A 13299-nucleotide genomic window follows, 5' to 3' on the forward strand; every position below is an offset into this window, starting at 1 on the left:
TATTTTGTAATTGCAGTTTGTAACTTTTATAATTTTTATTACCTTGACATACATAACATTAAATTAATTGTTAGCGTTTACTTATTTTTAAATTGAAGCACTGAATTCTATTACATATATATAAAAAATAACATTGAAAGTAATTATATTTATTTTTAATCGCCCTTCTGTCTTTGTATTCTTAAATTCAATAATATGCAACATATGAAAATATAGTGTAATAAATACTAATTTTACTTGTAAGAATATATGTATTGTTCCATGACATAGGTTCGATAACTTATAAAATTTCTATTTTTAATATAATTGAAGAATATAATAATGAAATATTTATACAGTTTCAGTTAAATAAATCAAAGAATATTTTTTTTTTTTTATAATTGATTTAACAATGCCAACTGGATTATGAAATTTAGAAACAATATATTTTTTATAAAAATACTTTTATTAAAAATGTAATGAAAATTTGTTCATACATTTCAAAATACTAGAGTTATATATTAATTATTTAAAATATTCAATAAATTATTTATACATAACTACATTCTTTTTACATTATGTAATTTAATATTATATATATATATATATATATATATATATATATATATATATATATATGTATATATATATTTATTTATTTAAATATATAGTCAAGAAAGTATAATAATTTTGTGAATAATTTACTTATAAACAATAAATTTTTTACAACTAAAAAAATTGTGAAAAATCACGTTTTAAACACTTTTCACGAAACATAGTCTCTTTATTAAGTCATTTAAGATTAATTTCATATTTATAGAGCATGATTAAGAAAAATAAATTGCGCATATAAATTACAATGATATTATTGTCATGTACATTGTTATAGTTTGCCTAATAGAACTTTTTTGATCGATGAACTTATCAAACCGTATATCTAATTAAAAAAATGTAATAGATAATTTAGCAAATAAGACAGAAAATGTAATGAATAAAAAAATATTTTCTTATCAAACTTTTGGAAGTCTGTGATTCTCCGCCCCTCCTGTACTGTTTAAATAAATTAAAATGTGATTACTTAAATTGACGATAGATGATTAAACTTAATAATTAATATTATCGAGTTCATGGTAAATGTTAAACGATAAATCGATATCGCAAAATCAGCCTATAGAAGAAACCAAATAACATAAATTAGATCATCTGTAAACTTGAGAAATTGAACGTATAGGTTTGTTCAATTCTTAATAATTTTATGCATCGGTGTAATAATCTTATATTAACTATTGGAATTAAATATAAATTCCATGTTGAAAATAGAATTAGTCGGAAAAATTATCGGACTATATACGATAATTAAAGTAACTATTTAAATGCAACGCTAAAAAATATATAAATATACATCTTATATAATGAAAAATGATAATAAATTATTGACTTCTGAATGTGACATTATTTTTATCAATGATACGCAGCCAAAGAATGTAGAAAATTAAATTGCAGCTACAAAAATCTTCAAAAATAAATTCTACTTATACTTTATATTTTATTATCAAAATAGTTTACAACACTAGTCACATTAAAATATATAACATAAGCATGTAATTAATATCAAATGTATATTTATCAAATTGAAAATCAATAATACATAATCAGAAAATATTAATGGAATTATGAAATTTATGTAGTGTAAAAAGCATATTTGTTATATTCATTATAATAATACTCTTTACTCGCAAAAATATTTTTATAGAATTCATTTTTAAAAATTAAATATTGCAAAAAAATGCATTTAAGTTGATAGCAATTTAATTATAAAGTTTTAAAGGAATTGATAGTTATTTCAGAGTAAAAAATTTTTTTATAACGGTGTAAAAATAATTTAAGCGTTAATCATACCTGCGAAGAAGTTAAAATTCTTAAATAATAGATAAATAAGAAATAGAAATAAATGTCTGCCTATAACCATTAATTGTAAAATATCTTAAGCATAACTTGATTAAATAATACTATAAAAAATTTTTCAAACAATGCAATACATTTATCTATAAGATTTTGACAATAATAAATTTATAATAATTTAAAAATACAACTTAGTATCAAATCACTCATTTTTAAATAAAATTTGTTAAGTAAATTTGAACCATAAATATTTAACTGGATGTCATTAAAATTGACTAGTAAGTTATTTTAAATTGGAGTTTATTATGGCCTTAAACTTAATTCACAGACCAATTGATAATACAATGATTATTTTATATCTCGAATTATTATTTGCAGTATCGTATATTATACTATTATAAAGGGCATCTTTCAATTTTCGTTATATATTAAAACGTTATTATTTTAAAAGAGGATAATATTTAAATTACAAAAATTACCCTTCAACATGCAATGATTAATTTACTTTTATTTTTATATAGTTAATAAAATAGCCTATTTATATAAATATTTTCTGTTGCAATAATTTGAAATTTATAAATGAAACATAAAATTTAATAAGTAATCTGTATAAACAATTACTTTATCCGTTAAAAAATATATAGAATATGTAATGTTATTCTCATTACATTTATTGTTAAATCAATGTTCTTGCATTTGTGAGAGCTGCTGAGTATTTGAATTCCTAGTTAAATGATAATAATTAATCATTTTTAAACTATTATTGCTGAATTAATACAACCCCCTTTTTTTGTCTTGTCAAATATGATGAAGTAAGTAGTGAGAATCAAAATAAATCAAATAAAAAAAATTTCCGTAGCACAATATAAGTAATATTGTTAACTTTAAACATACTTGGATGTGTTGCAATCATGATCGAGGCAATAAGTAAGCCATACATGCGGATATATTGTTTGTTTATTGATGCCAGTCATCACGCATAACACAAATACGTATATTTATTTTTATCAATAAATCGAGTATATTTAATTAAATCAGTTTATACATATATTTTACGATAGATATTTTCTAAGAAACATCTTTAATTAATTATTGCATCGTTATGAAATCCCACAACAAATAGTTGGTTAATAGCGGTATATTTTTTCTATATAATATTACCGTTAAAAATACGTTATTTTACTTCATTACGAATTATTGTATACAAATTCAACGTATTTCATAAAAATTATATTTAAATTTACTACTTTATAGTCAATATTTTTCATATAGAGATTATTAAAACAAAATTTATTTAAAATTTAAAATTTGCTATTATTGATTCATAAATGAAAGATAATTGTAGCTGTGTAATAATACTGTAATACATTCTAATAAAAATTGCAATGAATAATATTTTTTGTTTAATTATGAAACATTTGATAATATTAGAAAACACAAGATTATTATTTGTCCAGCTATTGAAGCTTATTATTATTTTGTTTTGTTTTTTTTTTTTTTCACCTTACGTTGAATTTGATCGGCCAAAATGATAATAAAAAAAAAAAAACAAAAAAAAAACCGTCTTCATAACCAGTTAACTTCGATATTTTGTTGTTGTTTTTTGTTTTTTTTGCAAATAATCGTAACTGAATTTTAATAAACAATACTTAACCTTTTACCCCACATTTTTATGAATCTCATCATCTTATTATAACCATTATCTATTAATCTTTAAATCCTTTCATCTATCTATTTTGATAATTTTTATTAATAAATTTGTTAAAATATTTTTATAAACAAGCAATGCTTACCTTCGTCTCACTCCAATTGTAGAGTGTGCCGACCTTAACTTGTGACGGATGTGATTTATTATAAAATATTTTGGCGCGCTTAGTACTTGCTTATTTTGTTGGGACTTTGAAATCGTATCGTATTAATCTAATATTAATATTTAAAGAACAATGGTTAGTAAAATAACTGTTGCGAAACGCATTGGAGGGCAGCATTTAGGTCAAAATTTGAATAATGAAATTATTTTAATTGGTGAGATCAAAAAGGTGATTGATTTTATATTTATAGTTTATAACCTATAATTCTTATTTTCGTGAGGTTTTCGATTTTGTTTAAAATGAAATTATTTATTTGAACATATGAGAAAAATGTATATATGTCTGCTTACTATAAATTTAAGGAAATCTATCGAATGTTAAAAAATTTCGAGTTATTTTTATCTATAGATAGTGGAAGTATTGAAAATAAAAACAACTATTAAAATTTTTCAAGTCAATTTATATCGTTAGTACCTTTTCAATGATTAAATAGTTTATTAATATATTTAACATCTCAAATAGGTTAGTTCAAGCGGAAAGGGCATAGAATTGTTAACAACCGATAATGTCACAGTTAACGTAAGTTTGCCAGAGCCAATTGATGGGATTGCCGAAGGTTTAATCGAAGTTTATGGAACTGCGCTATCAAAATCAACTGTTTCGTGTAAAAAATACATAATATTTCAGCCAGAAATGACAGAGAATTTTGGTAATAATATATTATACATTATTAACTATTATTTTTATAATATAAATATTTTTATGTGTTTTTTTTTTTTTTATTTTTTTTTCAGAATCTGCTACATACAATGCATTCCTCTCAATTTTGCATGTAATTGGTGATAAAAAGTGGAAAATTAATTCAGATGAAAGTCCATATTAAATATTAAGCTATTTTTTTAAATATTTAAGATTTAGTTAAGTAATTTAATATACATTTATAAGAAGTATTTTAATTAAAATAAAAAATTAAAAAAAAGGTTTATAATAATAAGACTTATTTCTCAAAACAGTTACAATTGATTAAAATATATTTTATACAACTCCTACACCTATTTTACAAGATGCATCTAAAGAGAAGCATCGGCATGTACAAGAGGTCACTGGACATTCGGAATGTTGTCTGTAAAAATTTTAGATAAAATTTTAATAAAAATTGCATCGATATAACATAAATATAAAAAGATAAAAGTAATGCCTAATATTTAGTATACTTATATTTAGTATACTTATATTATATATATATATAGAAACCAGTGTGTTATGTGATTGGCATGGCCACCGTGCCTGCAGGTTTGACACCACGTAAACCAATTACTAAATTCTGTTAATTTATAATCTTCTTCGTTTCTACTTGGAGTCCCAGATGTTACTGGTAAGCCACTTACAGTTCCCATATGCATCAGACATATAGCACATCTTGGTAAGGGTTTTCGACAACTTGGACAAGCCGACATCTTATAACGGCAAAATTTTAATATTTCTAATATTTTCATTTTTAATTATTTACTACAATTTCATTCTTACCTTCAATTTATTTGATGTGCTTACTAATCTTCCAAATGGTCCTCTCGCTCGACTTAATCCCTGAATAAGGGTCGATATACTTTTTCCACAAAAATTACATGAAATGTACATTTGTTGCGGTGGTTTTTCATTCGCCGATGCTCTCATGGCTATATCAAAATGAGCCCTTTGAGTCCACATTTTCCAAGCATCCAACAGTCCTCTATAACTAAATTTTAAAATATGTAGAATTTCTTGTCAATTATTGTCATAGAGATTTACCTTTCAATCCAAATTTGCACTTGACTTTCTTGCAGCAATTTTGGTGATAAAGCTCTTATTGCGATTAGACTACAACTTTGTACGTCGCCAGTAATTTCTAAATGTCTATTAAGTAACTGAATACCTTCTAAGCTTGCTCCTGCACATTTTAAATGTTATTTAAAAAATATACTTTCATTATGATATTAATGTTATATATTGACAGTTCGTTTATTTTACCAGTAAGTAAGAATCCCGCAAGATTTCCTTCGTCACATAATTTCTGAGTTAATTTTTTTAAATATTCGTATAATTTACTATCGGATAAAAACATTAATGCAAATGCTACTCGATCCTCTACGGCCATGCCATTTTCATTCTATAAATTAATACTTCGTTTCAGAACTTATTATTTGTAAATTAATAATATATTTAAAATTTTTACAACTTACCAATACATTTTCATAAGAGTCATTGTCGGCTGTTAGGAAGGCAAAAGTAGCTCGTAGATAAGGGTCTGATAGCTGAGATCTTGATTTCAAACATAACTCTCGCCACATACTATTTTTATCTTCTGAAAATCCAGATAATGCCATTGCCACGATATTCAAATTTGTTAATAAAGACATTTTACTGGCACCCCTGTTTAAAATTTCTATTGCTTGTCGTAAGCATAAATTAAAGACAGATATTGCTGTTGCTCTCGGATATGCCCCTTCTCTCTCTAATCTTTCTAAAAACAAATTATTATACGGTGCATTTGTATCTTTCTCAAATCGCCAGCCACACAATTGCAATGCCTTGTCACGATCTGGGGATCTAATTAATTTCATAATAATGCAAAAGATAAAAGCAATATTTTTAAATAGAATTTTTAATTGCCATTTAAATTAATATCATTAGCTACCTGTATGTTTTAGCTGTATGGTTTGAACCAATATCTGTCCAAGGTCGATGTACAACATCGGACTTTGTGAAACTACCGTTTGAATTTTGTCCATCAATCTTCAAAACCGTTCTAAGCAAATAATGTTTCGAAAATTTAATTACTCTACTGATACCTCGATATAATAAATTACAATATACCTGACACCAGGATGTTTATTGTCTGGGCTAGGTATTGTTCCATCTTCTACCAAAGAACGACTGAGATATAACCATTGCCATAAATTTTTCAATGTTTCATCTTCAGCGAGTTCACCATTTTGAGATAATTCTGGCTGCGACATAAATTAAAAACAAATTTAAGGCATACTTTAAATGCTGAAAAACGTTATTTATAATTACCAGTAAACCATATTCTGCTAAAGCTCGACTTTTCGTCGATATTGAAATATCGTTTAAAGCTTTATAAATACTATCGTTATTACAAATATACTTAAAAGACTTGGAAGCATGATTCCACACAAGATGAGACCTAGTCGACCAATTTAAAGTTATTCTTTCATACACAGTATAATCGGTTAAACCTAAGACAACCAAATAACTTAATCATATTTTGGTACATTAAAGAATTTGAAAGTTACATTAAAAATTATTTTTACAATAGTTTTACATTCAAATTATCCATATTTCCATAATTATAGCGTCATAAAATAAATAAGTAAATAAGGAGCAACGTAAATTTTATTAATAAACAATCATATAATATGTTACTATTTACTTACCTTGCTGAGAGATAGCTAACAATCTATTTACATGAGTAGGATGCCATGAGAAACTTGTAGGATTAGACCACGGAGGTGCAATTGTTCTCTCCAGTGCTCCTGGCTCTGTATCTTCTCCACCAATACCATGATGCTGAATGTCATGAAGATATAAGGATCCTAAAGAACATTAAGTACAATATGAAAAAAAATGTTTAAGTTGTAATATATCTTTATGACAATGAAATACCAGAATCTTTTTGTAATGAGCCCAATAGATTATGTCGAGTAGGACACCACAAGACTTTAGTAACTTGACGCGTTTGAGACAGTGTAAGGACTGGTTTCTCAAAATAACGCGTATCCCAAATAGTAATCTGATTATCAACGTGTGAGACAAGATGATAATTGTTATGAGGATTTACTGCTACGCTGTATACAGCCTTTGTAGGCGTTGAATTTATTATCTTTACTGGGTCTAAGCAATACGTTGAAAATATGTTAAAAATTTATTGTAAAGTAAAAACTTATTAAAGGATTTTTACCTCTAAAGTCAATAATTTTCAATTGTTTATTATTAACTCCAGCAATTAAACACTTTGGCTCGTTATTAAACCAAGCTAATGAATGTATTGTTTCAGAAACACCAGCTTCGGCTAGTGGTTTTATTGATTCTGTTTGACTAGCATTATAATGATGTACTCGATCTGTATTTAGTGGACTTTTTAAGATATCCCATAATAATAAGGATTGGTCTGTACGATATTTATCTAAGCCACAAACTAATAAGTTAAAATCGACTGGATTCCAAGCAACAGCATTACATTGCCGAGCATGTTTAGGAACTAAAATGTACATAAAATTATTAGCGATATAATTAAATTAAATGTTCTTCTATTGTCTACTGTAAAATGATATACCAAGTTCCTTTCCAGTTAAGCCTAAAGAATCAAAAGCAGTTGGACCGAATGTAGTTAATACTACTTTGCCATTCGCTTGTCCGACAGCTAATAATATATCGGGGTCTGAAAGAGGATAAATGTCAATACATTTGACATAATGATGACTCGTATTTGTTGCCAGAAGATGCGTAACAGTTGTATCCGACACCTTGGTACCTAAATAATAGACGGTATTGTTAACGTACAGCCAAAATATTAAATATCAATGCTAGATTGTAGATAAACTCACAAGAAGATCTAACAATATCCTTAATTTCAGCAATTTCATAAAGACATATTTCAGTTCCCCAAGTGATAAATTTATTTGAATGTACTGGAGACCACTGTACTTCCAATTTAACGCTATTCATTTTCGTTAACTTAATTGAAATTCATTCATAACGAATTCAAAACTTATTTGAATTACATTATTTATATATTATTTATTTAAGAACAATTTTTGTAAATTAATTAAACGTTCCATTTCTTAATGCATATTTGATTCTTGGAATTTTCTACACGCTTTTATTTGTACTAAAATTTATAAACATTACGAATATAGCGCCTAATGTTGGTAAACGACAAGAAAATCAACTAAATGTATAATTACGCATTTCAAATGTTGGTAATGGAGATTTCTGCTCTAAAATTTCAGATAATTTTTATGTGTTGCATGCAATTTTTATGTGCGATGTAATTTTTTTATTTTATTATTATAATAAAATTATTTCTGTTACATTCTTATAAAATTGCATATTAATCTACGCTATTAATCTACATAATAAAAAGTAATAAGTAAGCAGGAAATTATATTTTTATTAAAATATTTTTAATATAATAGGCATTTAATAAAAAATACTAGATAAATGTTGAAAGGCCTACAGATAAATTTGAATATTTATAGGTATATAGGAATAGTAGTTACTTAATTTATTTTTTACTTAATTAGTTTACTTTTTAATTAAGAACAAATTGAACTAATTTATCTAAGATTATGATCATTAATAATAAAATTAATTCACTGCAAAAATAAAATTATTTTACATATTTAAATAATTAATCTAGCGATTAATGTGAGCTTCATTTGTAATTAAAATATTGATCCTATGATGCCAAAGATTTCGGAATATTTAATAACAATAACTACTGCATATAATGTAGGTACTTCCTAAAAATGTAAAAGAAAAAGAAAAGACTTACAAAAAATAATATTTAAATTGCTTCATCAGTTTATAAATAATTTATATGTTAAATAAAATATAATCTTAGAATCAAGAAATATATATGATCGTTGATAAGCATAAAATCAGTTACTACATTATTTTTTGTATTTTATCTAAAAAAAAGTTCAATTCAATAAAATCTAAATTATGCCACGCGTAGAAAGTATATCTTAATATTTTGAAATTAAAATTTTAATGTTTTAAAAGTAATACCTCTTCACTGCTTAAATAATCTAAATATATTGAATGAATTATTTCAGAAAAACGTGTATTAATTATAAGAATAATTTTTTGTTGTTTAAGGTGTATTTGATAATTATTCGAATAAAACTGAAAATAATTGAAAGATATGTTTGTCACATTTCATATATATTAACATTGGACAAGAAATATAAAAACAATAAATATAACATACAGTAATAAGAAACAATTCTATTACTGATATTGATATATGTAAAATAAATAATTTTTATATATTAATAATTTTTTCAATAAATATTGGTATTAATAAGTATTATAATATGAAATTTCACTTTACAATAAATACTTGAGTAATAAGGTTAAAAAAAAATTAACTATTGAATAAATATAATTTTGTCAATAGTAATAATAATTGTAAATTATAGTCCTTCTTGTAATTACATAATTTTTTTTTTAATATATCAATAACATTATAAGCATCAATGAAAATCAAATCAAATGCAAATACAGATTAGAAAAAGAAATATTGTAAAGTTTTATTCGTAAAATTTTATGTATCTGATAATTTTTATTTATATAATTATCTTGATAATCTCAATTATAAAAACATCGTTAAACAAAACAAATGATTATTAAATAAGTTTTTTAATTTATCAATATTATATAGAATAATAATTTCGTTAATGTTAATAGTTAAATCTGCAACTAACGAATTAGATGAATGTAAAATCTAAGAATAAAATCACTTTGATAATGAAATAATTTCGTGTGTTTTTTGATTAATTTAACAATAAATAAAATATTTTTTTTTTTAACTATATTGTTGTCTATTTTTAACTATATTGAAAGTCATTTAAACGTAGATGATTTAAACGAAGATAAAAACAATTTTTCTTAATGTTTCACTAAAGTTCTTCCAAATATATGTAGATAATAATGTCATAATAACCACATGCGTTTATACTGAATACATTGTTATTAAAAATATTACAATTTTGAATATTTATTATATTCTCTAATTTATGAAGTCAATATTAATCCTTAAACACTTTCCTATCTTATTAATATGGCTTGAAAGGATCAAAAATAAAATATATATAAATAAAAATAATTAAATTAAATAATTTATAGTCAACATCGTTAGCAGAAAGTGAAATCTATCAAAAATAGCTATCCGTAACAACTATGTATAAAAAAATTATTAATATTTTAGAAAATAATTTTAAATTATTGAATCAAATTAGTGTAATATTAAAAAAATAATAATAATAAATGTATAAATTGTATGTCATATTTTTACCTAATATACAGTATAATATTTAAATATTCGATATAAAAAATAAATATTTATTAATAAAAAGTTCTTCAAAATAATATATATAAAATAAAACGTCTATTCCATTTATCGAATATTAACATTTTATAAATTTTTGAATTTATACATTAATCAATATTATAATCAATATTTATTTTATTTAATAACAATGTATCCACGTAAAGTTGTATCTCAAAATAGTAATTACAGTATCAAACATCTACTAAATTTTATAGAAACAATGCCATATAATTGAACAATATTTATTATTAGTCGGACTATTTAATAAAAATTGAAGTGAAAAAATTATTTTTATAATTTGAAAGAATATTTTGTTATTGGCTTGTAATAAACGCTTTAAATTACTCTTATATTTATCTGTAATTTGACAATTTTAATAAGTACAATCTCATAAAAATATTTTCAACGCGGTTTAAAATTGAGTTCTATGTATATATTGGCACGACAATATAATTTTTTTACCATACAATGTAATGATAATTACATATCTGTCCGTCTTTGTATTATTTCTACCAAATATTAATTAAAATTATTAAGATTTTTATATCATTACATTTTTTTATTAAAACAATAATATTTTATGTAAATTTATTATTTTTTCAAATCTACCATATTATCACTAGTAAAAAGTTACCTAATGAATTTATGTAACTGTCACATAAATTTTTTATGTAGTATACATAAATATTATAAATATTGATTTAATTAACATTCTGTTTAATATTAAATTATTGAAAAATTATTTATAATGTGTATATATATATATATATATATATATATATATATATATATATATATATTACTAATTATTCCTCATCAACTTCCATAATACAATAAAATATTAAAAACTAAAATATTTAATATATATTCAATACTAATTAAGTTATAAATCTTGGTTTAAATTATATATAACTTAAAGCATTTAAATTGACATTAGTTTATATTCATACAAATTTGGAATTATCTAGAAATTAAGATTAATCAAACTTCATAGAAGTAAAAAGTTCTAATTGCTCGAAAAAGTAGTATTGTTAAAGTAATTATTTAATAAATATTAATAAACTAAAATTTTGTAGGTTAAAGATTCAAATCACAATTTAATAAATCAATGAGTTTTAATTTGATTGGGCATTTAATGTTGAATCACTAATAATTGAACAATAAATTAAATATGATTAATTTAATAAAAAATTTTAATATTAATATTACCAATAAATGTTATAAATTTTACTTTAATATTTACATATAAATTAAATGTTAATATTATACTTTACTTTTTCTAGCAAAATTAGTTTTCAGTTAATTATTTCTTAATTCATATTTAAATAAACGGATAATTAAAGATAAATAAATGGATATTTATTTGACATTGTAAATTTAAATAACTTCAATACATAAATCCATCAAAGATAATCTCTCAATAAAATTTTGCTTTAAAATAAATAACTACAGTGTTTTGATAATTAATCTCTACTTTTTCCTTGTATATAATTATTGAAATCATTTAATGCTTCAATTATTTTGACACAATAAATATAATATTATACTGTTTATTATATCATAACATGTATAGTTCCTTCATGTTGCAATATTTGTAATGAAAAAACTAGTTGTTAACAAATATTTTAATATGATTAAAAAAACTTTATATTATATTATTGTATTTAAAAAATTGTATTTTTTTTTTTTTTTTTTGGAAAAAATTGGACTGAATAAGCCTTAGAAATATACTTTTAAATATATTACTCGTAGATCATACATATAAAATTTCATTAAAACAAAATGTAAACATTTTGCACAAAAGAAATATAACGACGATAGTGGCAATCGTATGAATAAGAAGAGTTTCAGTAGCTTAGGACTAAGTCGGAAAATTAAATAAAATACGTAAAATCTGTTTATGATGATAATGAAATATAAATCATGAATTATAATTTCATCTCTTACAAAAGTAATTTTTTAAACAAAAAGAAAATTATCTCCGTAGATACACAAATATTTTCCGAGAATTAGAACAACCAATCACTCAAATATCTACAAACTCAAATCTCTACTTGAAATCGAATATTTAATTGTCTAATTCATACTTTAATTCGCTATAAATCGAGATTTTTATGAAAATAACTGAATCTTATAATTAATAATTTTAAATATTTTGCTTCATAAGTGGAAAGATTTAATTCAATCAGATCAAATTCTTCTTCCATTGAATCGTTCAAGAAATTATTGAATTTTTCATTTAGTAATGATATATTAATTATAAGCCTTGATATTATAAGCATACACACATCAAGCATTGTATTCATAAATGTATTACATTTTTTATTTGTTCTGTCTGACTTATAAGAATTATAGAATTTCATTTAAGAGAACAATCTTTTTGTAGTCACGTGGATATCAGAAGGAATGTTTTTGTGAATAAGGTGGAATTCAATGTAATCTTACATTAGATATTTTTTATTTATAACAGTTAGAGTTTAATTATGAGAGACT

General features: G+C 23.1%; 2 protein-coding genes across 2 annotated transcripts; one reads left to right on the plus strand and one right to left on the minus strand.

Moving 5' to 3' along the window:
• The first annotated feature begins 3691 nt into the window (after nt 1–3691).
• Nucleotides 3692–4600, plus strand: LOC105364569 (uncharacterized). Its single transcript, XM_011502537.1, has 3 exons — nt 3692–3920; nt 4215–4401; nt 4487–4600. The coding sequence occupies exons 1-3, from the start codon at nt 3825–3827 to the stop codon at nt 4573–4575; spliced, it is 372 nt and encodes a 123-aa protein (XP_011500839.1). The 5' UTR covers nt 3692–3824; the 3' UTR covers nt 4576–4600.
• Nucleotides 4601–4678: 78 nt separating this feature from the next.
• mio (GATOR complex protein mio) lies at nt 4679–8432 on the minus strand. Its single transcript, XM_011502538.1, has 14 exons — nt 8297–8432; nt 8026–8223; nt 7651–7950; nt 7356–7583; nt 7127–7285; nt 6747–6928; nt 6546–6679; nt 6367–6477; nt 5912–6278; nt 5700–5838; nt 5481–5619; nt 5220–5427; nt 4944–5149; nt 4679–4818 (listed from the first exon to the last, which is right to left on the minus strand). The coding sequence occupies exons 1-14, from the start codon at nt 8415–8417 to the stop codon at nt 4728–4730; spliced, it is 2583 nt and encodes an 860-aa protein (XP_011500840.1). The 5' UTR covers nt 8418–8432; the 3' UTR covers nt 4679–4727.
• Between the last annotated feature and the right edge of the window lie 4867 nt (nt 8433–13299).

The sequence above is a fragment of the Ceratosolen solmsi genome, unplaced genomic scaffold (assembly GCF_000503995.2).
Source record: "Ceratosolen solmsi marchali unplaced genomic scaffold, CerSol_1.0 scaffold39, whole genome shotgun sequence".
In the NCBI taxonomy this organism is placed as follows: domain Eukaryota; kingdom Metazoa; phylum Arthropoda; class Insecta; order Hymenoptera; family Agaonidae; genus Ceratosolen; species Ceratosolen solmsi.